At 55.8% G+C, this 18,092-nt stretch overlaps 2 protein-coding genes across 8 annotated transcripts in view; both read left to right on the top strand.

Moving 5' to 3' along the window:
* Positions 1-1,581, top strand: part of HNRNPUL1 (heterogeneous nuclear ribonucleoprotein U like 1) — a 37,550-nt gene extending 35,969 nt beyond the window's left edge. For all 7 annotated transcript variants that reach the window (XM_059150894.1, XM_059150895.1, XM_059150891.1 and 4 more), the window contains one exon: positions 380-1,581. In XM_059150894.1, coding sequence (XP_059006877.1) covers positions 380-496 — 117 coding nt within the window. In that variant the 3' untranslated portion in view covers positions 497-1,581. The remainder of the gene's footprint in view (positions 1-379) is intronic.
* Positions 1,582-3,906: 2,325 nt separating this feature from the next.
* Positions 3,907-14,450, top strand: CCDC97 (coiled-coil domain containing 97). Its single transcript, XM_059150905.1, has 5 exons — positions 3,907-4,097; positions 7,879-8,334; positions 9,782-10,060; positions 10,486-10,615; positions 12,261-14,450. Exons 1-5 carry the CDS (start codon positions 4,052-4,054, stop codon positions 12,379-12,381), a joined length of 1,032 nt encoding a protein of 343 aa, XP_059006888.1. The 5' UTR covers positions 3,907-4,051; the 3' UTR covers positions 12,382-14,450.
* Positions 14,451-18,092: the final 3,642 nt, after the last annotated feature.

The following is an 18,092-nucleotide window of genomic DNA, read 5'->3' on the forward strand; positions in this document are numbered from 1 at the left end:
CTTTTCTCCATTGAAGCCAACAAATGGCATAGCAGGGGCCTCTGAATCCTGCTTCAGCACCATGGCCAGTGTCCATGCCCCTTGGCTGGTGCTAGGCCCTCCCACCTGTTGTTCAGTGTTTTGAATATGGTATCTGCCTATACCTGAAAGGACATTAGTTTGGCAAGCCAGGAGGTCTGGGCTTCAGTCCCTGACTCCCCAACCATGGGACATCAGGTCAGTCACTTACCCTCCCAGGGGACCTTGATCTCTCCAGGGGACTCATGTGTTGGCTATTGTCAGTGCATTCATCTCTCCCCTGGGTGAGAGGAGGTTCGAGACAGGAGCCAAATGTGGGTCTGGGTAAGGATAACATGGTGCTCTTGGTTTCTCTCTCCAGTATGCCCAGCAGTGGAACCAGTACTATCAGAACCAGGGCCAGTGGCCACCATACTACGGGAACTACGACTACGGGAGCTACTCCGGGAACACACAGGGAGGCACAAGCACACAGTAGCCAGTGTGCTCTGGAGGCCCCTGCCGGCTTCCTCCACCAGCGCCCACCTCGGCCCCCTCGTCTACCCACACTGGGTCCTGTGGTGCTGGGGGACGGGTCATCCCAGGGCTGCCTCCTTTCAGCCCACTGCCTCCCCTCTGAGGGGCTTCTTCCCCAACACAGGGCCGGGCATTTTTTTCTGGATTCAAACAAGCAACAATGATCTTTTATTTTCTGTTTGTCCCCTTACCTTCTTCCTCCTCCTCTTCCTCTTCTTTCTCCTTCCTGCCTCCTTTTTGACTAAAGACCTCTCCCCTGCCCCTTGGTCATACAGTGAGGCTACAGTGGCTGAGGGAGGGCCCCTTTTGCCCACCTCTCCCAGCCCTGCTCCAGCCCCTCAGCTTCCCAGACCCTCTTGCAGTTGGTTGTACATTCTTCCAGGAGCTGTTTTACTGTCTACTTTTCAGGATTTAAAAAAAAAAAAAAAAAAAAATCAAAAACTTAAAAAAAAAAAAACAACAACACAAAACCCCACAAATTTAAAAAGTAAAATGCGGAGGGAGGAAGTAGTGACAGATATTTTTTGGTAATTATGCTTTTTTTTTTTTTTAATTTTTAGAATTTATCTGTTTTTACTGTGGCTATTGATATTTCATCAGGATAACCATTTCTTTTCTGAGTTCAGGTGACAGAGGAAGAGCCACAGCCTCAAAACAAAACACACACAAAACAGAACCACAGAATCATCTTTAACCTAACTTTTTATACGATGTCTCAGTTTCCCCTAACCTTGCACACAAGCTTCTGTGTTGAGTTGAATTGTAACTGCTTTTTGTATTTGGAGAGAGTGTGACTATTGAACTTGAAACCTTTTATTCCAGGCGTCTTGGTAGTTTCTGGTGGGATTAAGCGGACGAGAGGGAAGAAGGGGAGGTTGGGGGTGCTCTTTCCCTTCAGAACATGAGATTTCTCCCACCGCCTCCTCTCCAGAGGTCTTCCAGGTGCCAGACCTAAAGGTTTTTCCTACAATGATCCTCTGATTATTTTTACTCCCCCCTGACCCATATGTTTTAACAGGATTTTAACAAACTGCACTTACTAAGAAATGTGTTTGCTTTGTTTTGTTTTCTTTCAATAAATGACATGGCACCTCCTAGCAGGAAGGAAGCAGGGTTGAAACCCTGAAGTGTTACTGCAGTTGGCCTTTAATTGGGGTGGGACCTTTTCAAAGGGGACGTTATTTACTCATCCATTAAACACTTACTGAGGGTTTTGTGTTGCCTGGCCCTGTTTTTGGTGCTGGGGATGCCCCCCTTAAACCTGGGGCTCTCAGTATAAAATCCACTAGTTCATTTTAAAGTAGTTCTCTGGTCCCTGCTCTTTCTGGTCCACTCACAGCCCCAAATCTCCAGGAATTTGCAACTAAAGGCATAGCAGGTCCCTAGGCAGAGGGTGAGATAGGCTTGATGGGATGGAGACCAGGGCTGGACTGTTGGGGGTCATCATGGGGACCATCTACCTTGGTCCTGGTTTTGGGTGTTGGCCTTAGGACGGGTCCTTCCTGCACTCCTGGATCCAGGCTAGTGGGGATTCCAGGAACTTCTTAATCCAGCCACTATGGGGTACGTACTTGTTCTGTGCCTCACTCACTCTCTCGACAGTGCTGGGGATCCAGCATGGTCAGGACAGGCCGGAGCTCTGCTCTCATGGGTCTCCCAGTCCAGAGGTAACATGGACTTGTCCTCGGATGGTGACACCACATGGTCAGCTATGAAAGTCTGAGGGTAGGGACTGTGGTAAGGGGAGGTCTTCCTGGAGAAGGGAACAATTTTTTAAGTAGCCAAGTTAAAAGACTTTGTGTCTGCATCTCCTAATAGCCTAGTGTCCTCTCCCCCATATGTGGTGGGGGGATATGTGGTGTTCCTCGCCCCTTGTAAAGGATAATGCTGGGGCACAGGAGTGCCAGTTGAGCCCCATCCCTTACAGGAAGTACCTCAGAGCCTTATGAATGGAACACAGGCTGCAAGAGGAGGAGGAAGTCCGACTAGTTTTGAGATCAGGAATGAGGCATCTGAATGTGAGATGGAACCAAAATTGGTGGCTAGTTAGGCTAAATGGGACCCTGGAGTGCCTCCCTCTGCACTCAGAGCACAGGGGAAGGCCCTCCATCTCTCTGGAAAGTCCCCTTGCTGGTGCACGTGTTGGGCAACAGCACCCTCTGCTGGCCTCTCTGAGTAATCTGTCTTGAATGTAGTTAGCACCTATGGGCTGTGGCAAATAGGCCCTTATTCCAGCAATGCAAATGGGAAGTTATTTCTCTGCTCCGGTCCACAGTGTCTGGATCATTGCACCAGATCCTCACAGATCTCCATTACTTCCGGCCCCTTACTCTCATGCTTTCCCCACTCCCACCTGCTACCCGAAGGATAAAGGAACTCAAGCTACTTAGTGTGGCTTATGAGGCCCTGTGTGCCTGACCACTGGCGACCGCTCTGGCTTCATCTTCTGCTGCTCCCTCTTTGAACTTCAGATCGGTGGCTTGTTCTGGGGGAGTCACAAATCTCAATCCAAATGCCATCAACTCTGCTTCAGAAAGTGCACATGCACATGGAATTTTGCATTAATATTCAAAAGGTTCTCAAATCCTTTGCAGCCCAACAGTGGCCTTCCAAGTTAGAACACTTTTATTCCCTGACCACACCAAAGTCCTTGCAGTAGCCAGAAATATCCATGCCTGCCTTCCCCTCTGGGTCTTTGCCTTGCCCTGCTGCCTGAAACCTTCCTCTTTAATTCCTGCTCATCTTTTAGGTCTCAGCTTGGGTGTCCTCTCCTCTTAAAAGGAAACCTTCCCTGACCTAGGCTGGGGTGGACAGACAACCCCGTCAGAGTCGAGGCCACTCAGGGTGGTCACTTGTGGTATGTCTGTCCACTTTGTTGGTAACACCTGAGTGAGTCACTACCCATCACCTAGAGCGGATCGGTACCAGGTTGTCACTCTCCACATCTGCAAATTCTTCTGGTCCTAGAACACAGTGGGGAATTCTGTCTTATCTCACCACCCATCTCATGCTAGCTGGGGATTGGCTTTGATCACAGCAGCAAGAACCAAAGCTTAGTAGGTACTCTTTGAGGTGGTTAAGGAAAAGGGAATGGATTGGAGCCTAAACCAGAACACAAATCCTCAAAAGGCTCTGGACGGAGCCCATCAACCATTCAACTGTCCATCCCAGAGGTAAGCACGCCAGACTCTCAGTCCCAGCAGTGAACAGGTTGAACAATGGTTCAGATCCTCCTGGGAGTTCAATTTCTTGGCAGGTCATATGGGGGCGGGGTGGGGGGCGTGGAAGAGCCTCTGACCCCGACGCCCTTTCCGTTCGCGGCGGCGGCGAGGGGGCGGGACCTGAGGAGGACACGCATGCGCATAGGAAGGTCCGCCTTCACCCCGGAACTGTTGTTTCGGGTTTGGCGGAACACGGGGTCCCACAGAGTGTGCCCAGCCGGAAGTGGCCGCTGAGGGCCTGGGGCTGGGGTCAGCGTGCGGAGCCTACCGCGGGGGCTAACTAATTAGGAATCAGGATGGAGGCCGTGGCGACCGCAGCGGCGGCCAGGGAACCCGATGAAGGTGAGGTCCTGGCCTCGTGGAGGCGGCGGGAGGGTGGGGCTGCGGAGTCTTTGGAAAGTGATTCCCCGTGGGCGCGCAGGAGGACTCCTTACAAGGGGACACAGCAGCCCTCGTGTTTACCAGCTCACTTTGCCACTTTGTGGAGATCAATACCTCTCCTGTTGCGAACTGCAGTCCTTTACCCCGTCTCCTCGCCCGAAATTAAGCCCATCCAAGTTCCAGGCCAGCCTTTACCCCGTGCCAGGCTAACTCTCGGGTCACCAGAAACCTGCTCCCTATCCCGTCTGAGTCTCAGTCACCCCTGCTTCTCAGTTACCCCCCCTTGCATGGCACTTGACCCTTCCCTTGCCCAAGGCTGACCTTCCTCCTGACCCACGCAAACTCTGCCTAGTCCAGATTTACAGCTCCCCCATTCACAGCTCCCCTCATTCTCATTCCCCTTTCCCCAAAGACCACAGTGCCATCGGCGTCCTCGAGTCCTTAATCCGTTTCTGTGCTCCCTCCATCTCTCTCCTTTGCAATTTCAGTCTCTTTATTTCTCCCGATGCCTTCCCGTCAGTATCTAAAACGCTATCATTTTAGCTTCTCTTGAGATTTCATCCTGCTGCTTCAGAGTCGTCCCAGGAGGGGCGAGGTGTGGTTGGGAGGCTGGCTGAAACGTCCCTGGCCAAGAATTGGTCATTGTTGAAGCTGAATGGTGGTATAGGGGATGGGGTGGGCATTTCATCCTGTTCTCTGAATCTCTGCATGTTGGAAATTTTCCATTTAAAAAAATGTTTTAATCTAAAAAAAACCTGGGGCGCTTGGGTGGCTCAGTGGGTTAAGCCTCTGCCCTCGGCTCAGGTCATGATCTCAGGATTCTGGGATCAAGCCCCACATCGGGCTCTCTGCTCAGCAGGGAGCCTGCTTTCCTTCCTCTCTCTTCCTACCTCTGTGCCTGCTTGTGATATCTGCCTGTCAAATGAATAAATAAAATCTTTTTTAAAATAAGGTAAAATTAAATAAAAAGAAAATCTGTCTCTTGGTTCCATGTCAGGTATCTTCTCCAAAGTGTCATGCACACCTGCCTCCCTTTCTTCACCTCCCACCCATTTGCAGTCCAGCTTTTACCTCCAGAAACTTCTCTGATCAAAGTTGCCAGTGGCCTCTCCCCCCTGTAGTTAAATGGAGTCACCCCATTCAGCTTTTCTCTTACTAGGCTGCTTGAAGAATTCGATGCCATTGACCCCTCCAACCTTCTTGAAAGTTGTCCCTTACCTTCTTTTTTCTTTTTCTTTTTTTTAAGATTTATTTGTTTTAGAGAGAAAGGAGGAGAGAGTGAGGGAAGGAACAGAGGGAGAGAATTTTCAAGCAGACCCACCATTGATAAAGGAGCCCATAACCCGACTCCAGGCTCCATTCCAAGTGCCATGAGTTCATGACCTGAGCTGAAACCAAGAGTGGGACGCTCAACCTACTGAGCCACCCAGGCGCCTCCCCCCCCTTGATTTCTGTGACACCACTCTTCCCTTTCTCTTCCTCTCAGGCTCCTCCCGCTCAGTCTCTGTCAGTTTTCTATGGCTGCTGCAGCAGATGACAACAAGCTGGAGGGCTTAAAACGAGAAATTTATTCTCTCACAGTTTTAAAGGCCTGAGGTCTGAAATTGGTACCACAAGTCTGAAATCAGGGTGGTAGCAGGACCATGGAGGCTCCCTCAGAGGCTCTTCCATCTTCTGGTGGCTCCTGACGTTCTTGGCTTGTGGCCACATCACTCCCATGGCCTTCTCTTCTGTGTATGTCCAGTCTCCCTCGGACTCTCTGTTATGGACACTCATTGTGACCCACCTGGACAATCCAAGATAATCCCCCTATCCCAAGATCCCTAACTTCACATCTGCAGAGACACATTTTTTGGCCGTCAGCAACCACACAGGCTCCAGGAATTAAAGCATGGCTGTCTTTCAGTGGCCGATTTTGTATCGTGGCCTCCGTCATAGGCTTCTCCCCATCCAGTTCGGGCTCTTTCCTAGCCTACTCTTCTCATCCCTCACATACTTGCCTTGCCCCGCTAAGACCTCTCATTTACTTCGGCTTTGGTTCCTGTCTTGGCAATGCCGACTCTGTGGCTCTGTCCCCAGCCCTACACTTTCCTTCCGAGAAGTCTCCAGCCCCACAGACCTGGAGTCTTTTAGATGCTCCCTGTGGATATGCCCTGGGCCCAACCTACCTTCCATGTCCCAAACTGGCCTCAGCATTTCCCCCCACCCCCAGATCTGCTCCTTTTCCATGACTGTCTCAAGGATAATCTCACTAGACCCCAGACCTGAACTGGATGCATCCCTTGTCTCCCACCCCAAAGCTCCATGGCTTGTCTCCTCAGCCTCCTGAACATCGTTCTAACCACCACCCCTTCCTGTGCCCTCCTGCACAGCCCCTGCCCTGGTCCAACTCAGTCTTCTCTGGTCTCAGTGATTACAACCCTCTGACACCCACTACCCTTGTAACCCCCACCTCCTCCCTCTTCCCTGTCCCAGCCAAGCTGCCCAAAGGACTTGCCTGTACTTTCTGTCTTCTATTTCCTGCCTGCTCAGCCTCGCTCCACTTACCACACCTTTTGAGAGACAGCTCTCAACAAGGTTTGCCTGGCACGCAGCTTGCCTGTTACTACCTCCCGTGTTGTCTTTGACTGTCCTGGCTCCCCCATCACCCTGGGCTGCCTCGCTTGCTCCCGTGGATCCTCAGCGCAGCCCAGCTGGGGCCTCGCACACATTTAGAGTTGCTGAAGAATGGTTGGGTGAGTGTGTGAATGAGATAGAAAGAGAGGGAATGAACAGTTTAGTGGATGTGTTAGTGATTTTGTGAACAAATGAAAAGGCAAAGGATTGTGTGAGTCAGTGAATGAGGTAAAGAACCAAGTAAATATACCAAGCATGCTCCTGCCTCAGGGCCTTTGCACTGGCTATTCCCTTTTCCATAGAACTCTTTTCCCCAAAAAATGTCACGGCTCAGTCCCTCACTACCTCAGGTCTCTACCGAAATGTCACTTCTTTGGCAAGGTCTTCTCTGACTGTCCCATTTAAAATTGCAGCCTGGGGGGCGCCTGGGTTGCTCAGTTGGTTAAGCAACTGCCTTCAGCTCAGGTCACGGTTCCGGAGTCCCGGGATCGAGTCCCACATCAGGCTCCCAGCTCCATGGGGAGTCTGCTTCTCCCTCTGACCTTCTCGCTTCTCATGCTCTCTCTCACTGTCTCTCTCTCAAATAAATAAACAAAAATTTTTTTAAAAAAATAAATAAATAAAATTGCAGCCTGGGGCACCTAAGTGACTGTCAGTTAAGCGTCTGACTCTTGATTTCAGCTTATGTCATGATCTTGTGATTATGGGATCAAACCCCATATCTGGCTTGTGCTCTGCACCGAGTCTCCAGATTCTTTCTCCCTGTCTCCCTCCCCATTTGCCCCTCATCGCTTTATTTCAAATAAATAAATTTAATTAAATTGCAGCCTGCCCCCCAATGACCCCATTCTCACCTCCTTCCCTCTTCATTTTTCTACAAAACTCTTGGAACCACCCACCAGACTGTGCATTTGCTAACACATTGTGTGTTTTCAATAATTATGTTTTTCATGGTCTGTGTCCCTCACTAAAATGTCAACTTTGTGATTAGTCTGGTATCTTTGGGACCTAGAACAGTGCCCAGAACATAGTAGGTGCTCAGTAAATCTAAGACGAGTCTTTTACACCTACTCCACCTTCCTCACACTCCCATCCCAGGACTGACACATCTCTCCTACCCCCACAGACTGCACACAGCCCGGTTCTGGGCATTGGGGAGAACCGAGCTGGACGCTGGTCCCACCCAAACCCCAGGACAAGGTGGAAGCGACAGAGGGACCACCAAGGGCCCCGGATGATGACCCCCCCGGGCCTGAGAATGCGGCAGTGAGTGCCATGCTGCGTGCTGTGGCCGCCAGCCGCCTACCAGTGTGCAGCCAACAGCAGGGCGAGCCTGACCTCACCGAGCGGGAGAAGGTGGCCATCCTGGGCCAGCTATACCATGAGAAGCCGCTGGTGTTCCTGGAGCGCTTCCGCACGGGCCTCCGCGAGGAGCACCTGGCCTGCTTTGGCCACTTGCGCGGCGACCATCGTGCAGACTTCTACTGTGCCGAGGTGGCCCGGCAGGGCAGTGCCCGACCTCGCACCCTGCGTACCCGCCTGCGTAACCGGCGCTACGCTGCCCTGCGTGAGCTCATCCAAGGTGTGGGGACAAGAGGGCTGGGCGGGCAGGGAGACTGAGGCAGAGGAAGTAAGGAACTAAGATGCAAGAGTGGAGACATGGACAGAGGTCTTGAGATGAGTTTTGAGACAGGGATACAGGGAGGTTGAAACAAATGTGAAGCCATGAGGCAAGATAGGTCGAGACAGACAGGATCCCAGGGAAGAGAATGGGACCAGTAGTGAGAAGGGTCAGAATTCAGTAGATGACACAAGTGCAATTTCAGGTCAGTGGGCCACAGACTGTGGTCAGTGGTTACCCCTCAGGAAAATGAGATTCCCTTTCTCACACCATACATAGAGGCACTGAGGAAATCCAGGGGAGTCTTTCTCTGACCCTGGGGACACAAAGGCCCTCTGAAACAAGGCACGCCTGTGAAAGGCACAATACCTTCTTGACCACAGTATCGTTATAAGCATCTTTGTGACCAAAGACACTAGAACTAAAGTGGAAGGATGAGAGCAAATGAGGCAGAGAGGGAGTGAAGTTCTGGTTACCGTGAAGATGTAGGCCCTAGAGCCAGGGAGATGAAGAGGGTGGGGCGCAGTGACAGGGAGTGAAGGAGGTGGGAGGGAGGAGGGATGAATGAATGGGGGGTGAGGTGACAGATATGGAACCCAGGAGGGACAGGTGGGTGGAGGCAGAGCGATAGAAACAGAACCAGGGAAACAGGGAGAGGAACAGCATATGGTGGGAAATACCAGAAACAGAGAGATGGGTAAGAGAGGGGGCAGGACAGGATGGCCACAGACCCCAGTGCTGCAGAGGCTGGGATTCTGGGCAGATTCTCACCCTGGGCTCTGAAGGCGGGGCTGGGGCCAGTGTGTGGGAGGGACTGGGCAGGCTTAATGATTTTCTGAGGAACAGAGCCACCTGCAGGAACAGGCAGCTGGAGGAGATGGGAAGCAGGTGGGGGGGAAACCAAGCCCACCCAAGGGATGGCTACAGGGGAGAGCACTCTGGGGAGAGGTGAGATGTGGGGTCTGGAAGGCTACCAGGGGCCCCCTGATCTGGCACATGCACCTGTGTACACAGACAGCCACACGTCATCTGCATCTTGGCTCTGGTGTGCAGGACCCCTGCACGCTGACTTGGAGACACTCCTAGACACACGCAGGAGGGTGTGCACACCTGTGTAACCAGGCACGACAATAGGGCCAGGGTGGCCACAGCTGAGTATGCACACACAGAGGAGCACACGTGCAGATCCGGGGCTGATAACCCACACACGCTCAGATGCACGCGTGCATACTCGGGACCACGTGACCTCAGGTCCCTGCGTGCTTTCTCACCTGTCTCACTGTGCATGCCACGCTTGCCCTTGTGCGTGCATGGCTTCCTACAAGCATGGTTGTGGACATGCATCTGCCCAGACAGGCTCAGCCCACACCCAGACCCCTGAGCCCGGGCACACCCTTTCTCCATGCAGGCGGCGAGTACTTCAGTGACGAGCAGATGCGGTTCCGGGCCCCGCTGCTGTACGAGCAGTACATTGGGCAGTACCTAACCCAGGAGGAGCTCAGTGCCCGTGCCCCGGCCCACCAGGCGCCCAAGCCCAGCACCCTTGGCACCCCTGCCTGCCCGCTCTCTGACCTCCTGCTCCAGTCCTACCAGGAGCGGGAGCTGCAGCAGCGGCTGCTCCAGCAGCAGGAGGAGGAGGAGGCCGGCCTGGAGGAGGAGGAAGAGGAGGAGGACAGTGATGAGGAAGGTGAGGGCTGGTACCAGGGGGCTCCCAGCTGGCCCCCGACCTGTAAGAGCAGACCTCACATCCCTCCCCTGCCTGCCCTGAGTGCCCAGGCTCTTCCCAGTCCTTCTAGCATATCTGTCCCCCACTCCTCGAAGGCATGTAGCAGTCGCTTCCTGCAGGCCCCTGCTCATGCCATTCTCTCTGTCAAGAATGCCTTCCCTTCGCCACCCTCCAGGTATCAGCTCCTGACCCTGTTCTCCAACCTCCAGAGCACTGTATTGTCATTGCGTGTTTGGCATGTGGCCCGGAGCGCAGGACCAGGGTTGTCTTGGTCACCACTGTGTTCGCAGTGCCACCAGCACAGAGGAGGCAACTCTCTGTGGCCGTGTGTTCCACTCACACTTACCCCCTCACCCCCGACCCCACTGTGGTGTCTGCCCCTACAGACCAAAGCCCCAGCAAAGACTCGGAGTCCTGGGTACCTGACTCAGAAGAGAGGCTGATCCTGCGGGAAGAGTTCACCAGCCGGATGCACCAGCGCTTCCTGGACGGCAAGGACGGGGACTTTGACTACAGGTGACCCAGGCCCTGCCCTGCCCCCAGCCCAGCACCCCACGGCCCTCAGCCCAGCTCAGATGGCGTAAGGGAACCTGAGATGAGTGTGTGTCCTTGGACTAGCTTTGTCCATCTGTGAGTATCAGTCCTCTCACCTGAAGAAGGGACTGAGCAGAGCTGATGGTCGGTACTCAAAAAAAAAAAAAAAAAACAAACATATTTCTATTCAGGTGAGTGGTGGTGGCCTGTTAGGATGCCACCGCCCCAAGCCCTCCAGGTTTCCCCAGGCACGCCAGCTGCTTCCTCACACCCCCGCACCTCCTCGCTGCAGTAGGTAACCACTGGCAGGGTTGATGCCTAGCATGGAGGGGCCTGTGGTGGCCGCGTAGTAGTGACCCGCCACCGTGACCCCAGGGCGAGACACAGCCACTGCTCTGGGAAGGCAAGAACACAGAAGAATGAAGTATCGGAATCAGAGATAAAAGGCCAAGGCAGTCTGGCCTGGTAGGTGTGCAAGCCAAGGGCCTGGCTTCAGACCCAGCCCCAGCGACGCACGAACAAACCAACCCTCACCAGTTGAGTGGGGGGGTACCGCCTGCCTGAGCTAGGGCCACCCGGCTCCGGAGGCGAGTCTGGCTATCCACCTTCCAGCTGGCTTTGCAACTTTCAAAGCAGGGTGCAGAATCCCTGGGCCATGGGGAGCCCCCAGAAAGCCAGGTGCCCATAAGGAAATTGGGCCTAGGGTGAAGATTAGGGTTGCAGAGGGACCAAAGCCCATCCCCCCTGGAGGGCAGCTGCTGGGCAGAGGGGCCAGTGGGTCCCTCCTCTGTATTCAGCCACCATGTGCCAGGCACCTGCTGTGTCCAGACTCTGGGGACAAAGCAGTGACCAAAGCCAATGAAAGGTTCCCTGCCCTGATGGGAGTTCCACTCTAATGAGGAAGCAAGAGAAGTATGTAGCATCTGGTGCTGACGGGCCATAAAATTAAGGCAGGGTCTAGGGGTGGGGGGGTTGGGATGAAGTGGCCAGGGAAGGCTCTTGAGCAGGTGACGTCTCAGCATAGACATGCAGAGTGTTGGAGGGTGGGGCGGACAGCATGAATATCTGGGCTCAGAGTGTTCCCAGCAGGGGGAACACCAGTTGCAAGTGTCCTCCCACAGTTTAGGATCACTTGTCACCTCAGGGCAGACACTTCTCGGCACTGCTGAGGCACTGCTGACGTTTTGGGCCCGATCGTTCTTTGTGTGGAGCGTTGACCTGTGCGTGGTAGTAGAGGCATCCCTGGTGTTGAGCCACTCGGTGCCAGTAGGAGACCCCACTTGAGACACCCAAAACATCTCTAGTTGTCCCCACATGTCCCCTGAGGGCCAGGATCTTCCTGTTTGAGAACCACTTTTTGGGGAATGAGGGTCTTCCCATCCCCCCATCTTCCAGCTTTTTCAGAGAAACCTTAAGTTTTTGTGTAAAATCTCTGCTTTGGAAAATGTTGCCCTTTGTCTGAAGCCCTGAGAGGTTCCATGCCTGGCCCTCTCCGCCGGGGGGCAGCTCCCACTGACAGCTGCCAGCATGTGGCCTTTGACCTGGGGAGCCCCAGCTCCTCTGAAGGGTGAGAAGCAGCGAGGCCGGGCCCACAGAACCAGCCCCTGACAGCCCCCTCCCCCCGCAGCACCGTGGACAACAACCCCGACTTCGACAACCTGGACATCGTGGCGCGGGATGAGGAGGAGAGGTACTTTGATGAGGAGGAGCCCGAGGATGCGCCCAGCCCAGAGCTGGATGGGGACTGATGGCTGTGGCCGCCCACCCCACCCGTGACTCCGTCTAGGGGACAGCCTTGCTGGCTCTGGTGCCATCTCTGCCAACTCCCTGCCCCTTCTGCGTGCGGGGTTCCCTACCTTGCCCCCCGCCCAGCTCCACCTCGGTCTCTCGCTGTCTCTCTGGCTCACTCGCTTTTTCTCCCTGCCTTTCTGTCTCTTGCTTTCTACATCCCTCTCCCTCTTTCTGCACCTCACCATCTTTCCTCTCTGTCTCTCTCCATCCCCTTCCCTGTCCCTGTGCCTTTGTCCCCACGACAGGGCCCAAGCTGAACACCTCCCCTTGACTGAGGCCAGCAGGCCCTTTGTAGCTGGTGCCCACCAAGTGGACATCAATGCCTAGTGGGGTCCAGGTGAGCCCCTGGCTTCACCCTGGCCTCTTCCCGTTTCTCCCCCTCTGTGCTGACGCAGCTCATGCCTCCTTGCTCCCGGTTCATTCCTGTCTCCTTCAGCCCCCACTCCAGGCCTCTGGTTTTTCCCACCTGTCCGCTCCCATTTCGGCCTCCATGCTGCCTCTGGCTCTCTGTCTACCCCTCAGCCTTTTTTTCTCTGGTCTCTGTGTCATTCCCCCACCCCACCGGCCTCGCTGCCGAGGAAGGCGGCCTTGCTGCCAAGGAAGGCGGCCTCGCTGGGCTGGCTACCAGCTGTCACCTCTCCCTCAGGACCCAGACTTGGGAGGGGGGCACAGGGGCAGCACCAGGGCCATGAGCCTGCTGGCTTGGGTGTGGCCAGAGGGGGCATGGGAAGGGGGGCTCTCCCCTCTCAGCCCCACCGGCCCCTCTCTTTCCCCCAGCCACAACGTTCCTTCCTTCCCTTCTTCCGCCTCCTTCTCCCTCTCCTGTTTATACTCCCCAAATATGCACAGGCTGTTATCATGGGTCCTGAGTCATCCCACACACAGCCTGCCCCAGCGTCCCTGCCCCCCAGCTGGCCACACGGCCCGCCCCACAGAGCCCCCTGCCGCCCCAGGCTAATGGGAGCCAGATGGCCTCCCAGTGACTCAGCCACTGGCCTGTGGGAACCCAGGCGTCCCGCCTTCCCATGCCCCCACACCCGGCTCCTGCTCCCCTAGTAGACAAGCATACAGAGAAAGGCTCAGCTGCTTGGGGAGGGCTGTGGGTCACAGGTCAGAGAGTGGGACCTGGGGACCCCCCACTCCTGGGAGACAAAATGATGGCACCCCACCATAGCCAAGCCTGAAGGATCCTCAAAACCACTTCCTCAGGCACACGGCCCAGAATAAGAGGGAGATCCTGGGGCCACAGCTTTTGACCCCTGGACCTCAGCTCTGCCCTCTGGGTCAGACAGGACTAGAGCCAGACACAAAGTGAGATCTGGCCTGGAGGATGAGGGACATTTCACACCGAGAGACTGTTCAATATGGGAGCTTCCAGTTCCTGAGCAGTCCTGTCCTTTGCCAGGCCTGATGCCACACAGAATCCTCCAGACAACCCAGAGAACTGGGGACTTGCCTCCACTCCGTAGGTGAGTCAGGGGAGGCCAGAAGGGAGATGTGAGTTGCTCCAGGCTGCATGGCCAGTGAAAATGAAACTCAGGTCTAGAACCTCACAGGTCCTATAGACCCTCCTCCTGGGCTGCATGTCAGCCATCAGGTCAGGGCCACCCGGAGCAGACAGATGCACAAACTTCCTCAGGAAGACCGAGGAAAAGGCAGCTGTCAAGGGTGATACCAGCAACTAAGCTCCAGGGGGAGCTTCTCCCTGCACATGGGCTTGGAACCGTGTCAGGGGCATGGAAGTCGGCACCTGGACCAGAACCATTGCTCCTGTGTAGCTCGTGCCACCCGCACTGCTGCCCTGGCTCCTGGGGAAGCCCAGGACCGTGCCCTCAGCCAGGGGATGAAGGGTGTTTGCCCCGGGTCTGTGTGCGCCCCCACAGGCCCAGAGAGCTCTTCCAAGGCAGGGATCCCCCCTGCATGCTGTGTGCCACTTTCTTCGGGCTGCCACTGGATCCTCAATGTTGTTTGTGATATATTTTGTGGGACGTAGATTTGTTACATAATAAAGTGATGAGAGACAGCAGCAGCTGAGTCAGAATGAGGGTTAGTCAGATGGCAGAGACGGGAGCCTCTGCGCGGAGACAGAGGTGGGGCCAGTCAAGAGGGACTGTGGGAGACACACACACCCCCCCCCCCGCCGACAGCCCCCATGGCTACGACCTGGAGGTGCCCTGGGGTGGGGTGAGGGGGGGTGCCTGGCCCAAGGCGGGTCAGGGCTGACGGAGAGGCTGAGTCAGGGAGGGAGGGCCTGCTGGGGGAGAGCCCCTTCGTGGGCATCCGGCCCCCACCCCGTCTCTCCTCCTGACCAGCCCTGCTGGCTGCCACCCACACCCCATCTGACCCCCCTGCATCTCCTGTCCTTCTCTTTCTCTCCCTCTTCTGCTTTGCCTCTTGTGCCTCTGTGCCTCTAGCTGCCTGAATCTTCCATCACTTCCCACCTCCCTTCTCAGCCCTCCACTCTTCCCCCAGCAGCCCTGCCCAGGAACTCAGCCACCCCTCTTGCTTGCCTCCTGCTCATCCCAACACACGGGGTCTCTGAGCAGTGGTGACCATTCCTGTGCCTTCCTCCCAGAGTCTCCACCCCATCTCCCTCCCTGCTGCCCCTGGCCTGCCCCTCACCCCATTGGCTAGCCCCTCTTCTCTGTCTCCCAGATCCTGGGAAGCCCAGTGAGGATGTCCAGGTCAGAGGGTCACTGGTGGCCCCTGGAGCCCAGGAGGAGGGGTCGCCGCCACAATCCCATCCAGAAAGGGGGCAGGAAGGGGCATTGAGGCTGTGGCCTGTCTGGCCAGAAGGAAGTGTCTGTGCTGTGGCCTGGTCACCCCCACCCCCAGGACCTGCTGGGCCGCCACCACCGCCCCCGGGCTGGGGCCGAGTAAACACAGCCACCGGCAGCTGGGATATTTATACTGAGGTCCGGGCGCAGGTCCAGTGCCCACCACAGCCCCTGCCCTGCCCGCCTGCCACAGCCAGCCCCGAGCCAGCGTGGCACCAGCCGGCAAGGGGACACACCGCAGACGCAGCCTCCACTCAGCACAGAGGCCACTGGGCGTGTCGCTTGGGATGCCGGTGGTTTCCCTGGGGACACACCATGCCCCTCCTGCCCTGGAAACACTAGCACAAAATGCAGACCTGCAGGACACACTGCCACCCGGCTGAAAACTCAAAACACCTCAAAGATCTCATGATGCCAAAAAGAGAGACCCACACAACAGCTCACACCGAAGTCACCAACCCACATGTGGGGAGACGAAAATGCAAACACCATCTGCTCCTAGAACTGAGGACACCAGTCTCTGAATGGACACACACACAAACACACGAGGAGGATGACAGCAAACGTGTTTCAGACACACCCCACAGGCACAACGTGCTCAGAATACCAGCGAGGCATACACCACTCACAAGCCTTCCCCAGAAACAAGTCGCCCACAGACACAGAAACCCCAGGAACTGCCCCCTGCCACGCACTGAAAACACAGCTCAGCTAGCAAACCGAGCACAACAGCTCCCAGAAACACACCTCCCTCACAGACATGCACAGAAAACATCCACACTTCGAGTCACGCTTTACCGAAGAAGGCACCAATTTACACAGAGAATAGTAGCAAAGAGGCTGAGAAAATAATTAGACACACCATGCGTCCCAGGGTTACAACTCCTACACACAGACTCATGTCGCAGAGCCCAGAGAGCACAGCAGCTTCTGGTCAGACACAGACACACCATGGGGACACATGCCAGGGGCACACACTTGGACAGAACCTGTCCATACTCAGCATAGCCGGCGGCCACCCGCTGGTGTGTTAGAAACCTTTCATGCTGGACACACAAAATTCACTGCACAAAACCTACACACACACACACACACACACACACACACACACACACACGTGTCCTGAACCTGTTCAACTTTACATAAACACAAAAGACACCTATAATGAGGTTGAGGGCAGAAGGAGCTTTCTCTCTCATCCCCCCTCCCCCTCCCTTGCTCTTCCCATTCCTTCCAGCTGACCCAGCTCCCAGGCCTCTCTGGGGGAGGGGGCAGGAAGGCCTGAGCTGGCCTCCCCAGCCCTGCTTCCTGCCCCATGGGGGCTGGACGGGAAGCTGGGGCTCCAGCCGGAACCCAGGCTCCCCCCACGACTTCCCTCCCCTCCCGGGGCAGCCCGCAGGAGTGGGGGAGGGGAGCGGGTCTCCCTGAACCCCAGGGTCCTGCCTCAGCGCTGGTTGCTTGGCCAGGGCCAGGACTGCCTCCCCCCCACCCCCCGGACTGGCCCCACCCTGTGGGGCTGGGGGTGCTGGGTAGTAGGGCAGGGGCCGCCTGCAGGCATTAGAGGAAGGTGCTGAGCCCGCAAGTTTCCCTTCCTGGGCGGCCTCAGCGCCAACTCAGCCAGGCGGGCAGGTGGGCGGGGTGTGTCACGAGGGCGTGGCAAGGGCGACCACGGGGTGTGCAACCCGGGTGTGCGGCCAGGACTTGTCCTCAGGCCGAGGCACGGGCTGGGCGTGTGAGGGCCCCGACCCTGGGGGTGTGTCTGGGTGTGTGGGATGGCTCTGTCTGGGACCCGGGGTGTGACAGCGTGTCTGGGTATGACGGGGCCAGCTGCTGTCTGTGGGGCCTCGTGGGACTCCCCAGGCCTCAGCGTGTGGGGCCACAAGATGTCAGACTGAGTGGGCACGACCGGCCCACAGTCTGCGCGATCGTGACGTGTGTCTCCATGTGTGGCGTGTGTCTGGGTGGAACTGGGACATGTCCAGTTGTGTGTGAGTGCACTATGCCTGTTTGTGAGCATGTCCTCACGGAGGCTGTTTGTGTGACTGTTGGTGGGTCCCGGCAGGAGTCTCTGTGTTACTTCCTGATGGGGCTCTGAGCCTGGGAGGTGTATGTCTGTGCGGGGCACTCTCTTGAAATCTGTACCTGGTTTGCAGTAGCCGTGTTCATGTGACTATGTTCTGCCACATCTGGTAGAAGTTCTGAGGCCAGGCTGTGTATAGGTAATGCGGTGGCATGTGTGGACTATGACTAGTGTCGCAAGTTTCTGTGTAGCCACTGTGGCTCTGAAAGGTGAACATGTCTGCAAGACTGTGCAACGTGGTCCATATTTGAACCTCTGTCATGAGTGTGAACATGTGCATAGCTGTGTGTAGCTGTGCCGCGTTTTCATGGGGCTGCAGGGACAACGGTCTGTGTCACCGTGTGCCTGCGAGTCTGCACACAGGAGGCTGGTGAAAATGGCAGCATGTCCTTACACAGTGACCCCACCTAGGGCCATCCCTGGGCCAGGAGGTCAGGGCCCAGCCCTGGGAAGGGCAAGAGAGCATAGAGGTGTAGGGGGCACCAAAACCTGGGACAAAGAGGAGAAACAGGAGGGGCCGAGAAGGAGGAAGCAGGGGAGAGTTCATGGGAAAGACCAGAGCAGATGGGAAGAAAGAGGGCAGCCAACAGGGAGCTACCTTGGCTCAAGCCCCTAGCATTGCTCACTTGGACAAATGGTCTCCCTATGGCTCTCCCCTCACCCTCTTTCAGTGTACTCAACCATCAGCCAGAGGGACCCTCTGAGCAATGAAGTCAACTCACACTCCTCTTCTGCTCCAAACCCTGACAGGGCTCCCATCACCCTAAGAGTACAAGTTCCCACAGATTCCCACAGGCCCTATGTGGACCCG

This window comes from Mustela lutreola, chromosome 16 (genome assembly GCF_030435805.1).
Source record: "Mustela lutreola isolate mMusLut2 chromosome 16, mMusLut2.pri, whole genome shotgun sequence".
Classification (NCBI taxonomy): domain Eukaryota; kingdom Metazoa; phylum Chordata; class Mammalia; order Carnivora; family Mustelidae; genus Mustela; species Mustela lutreola.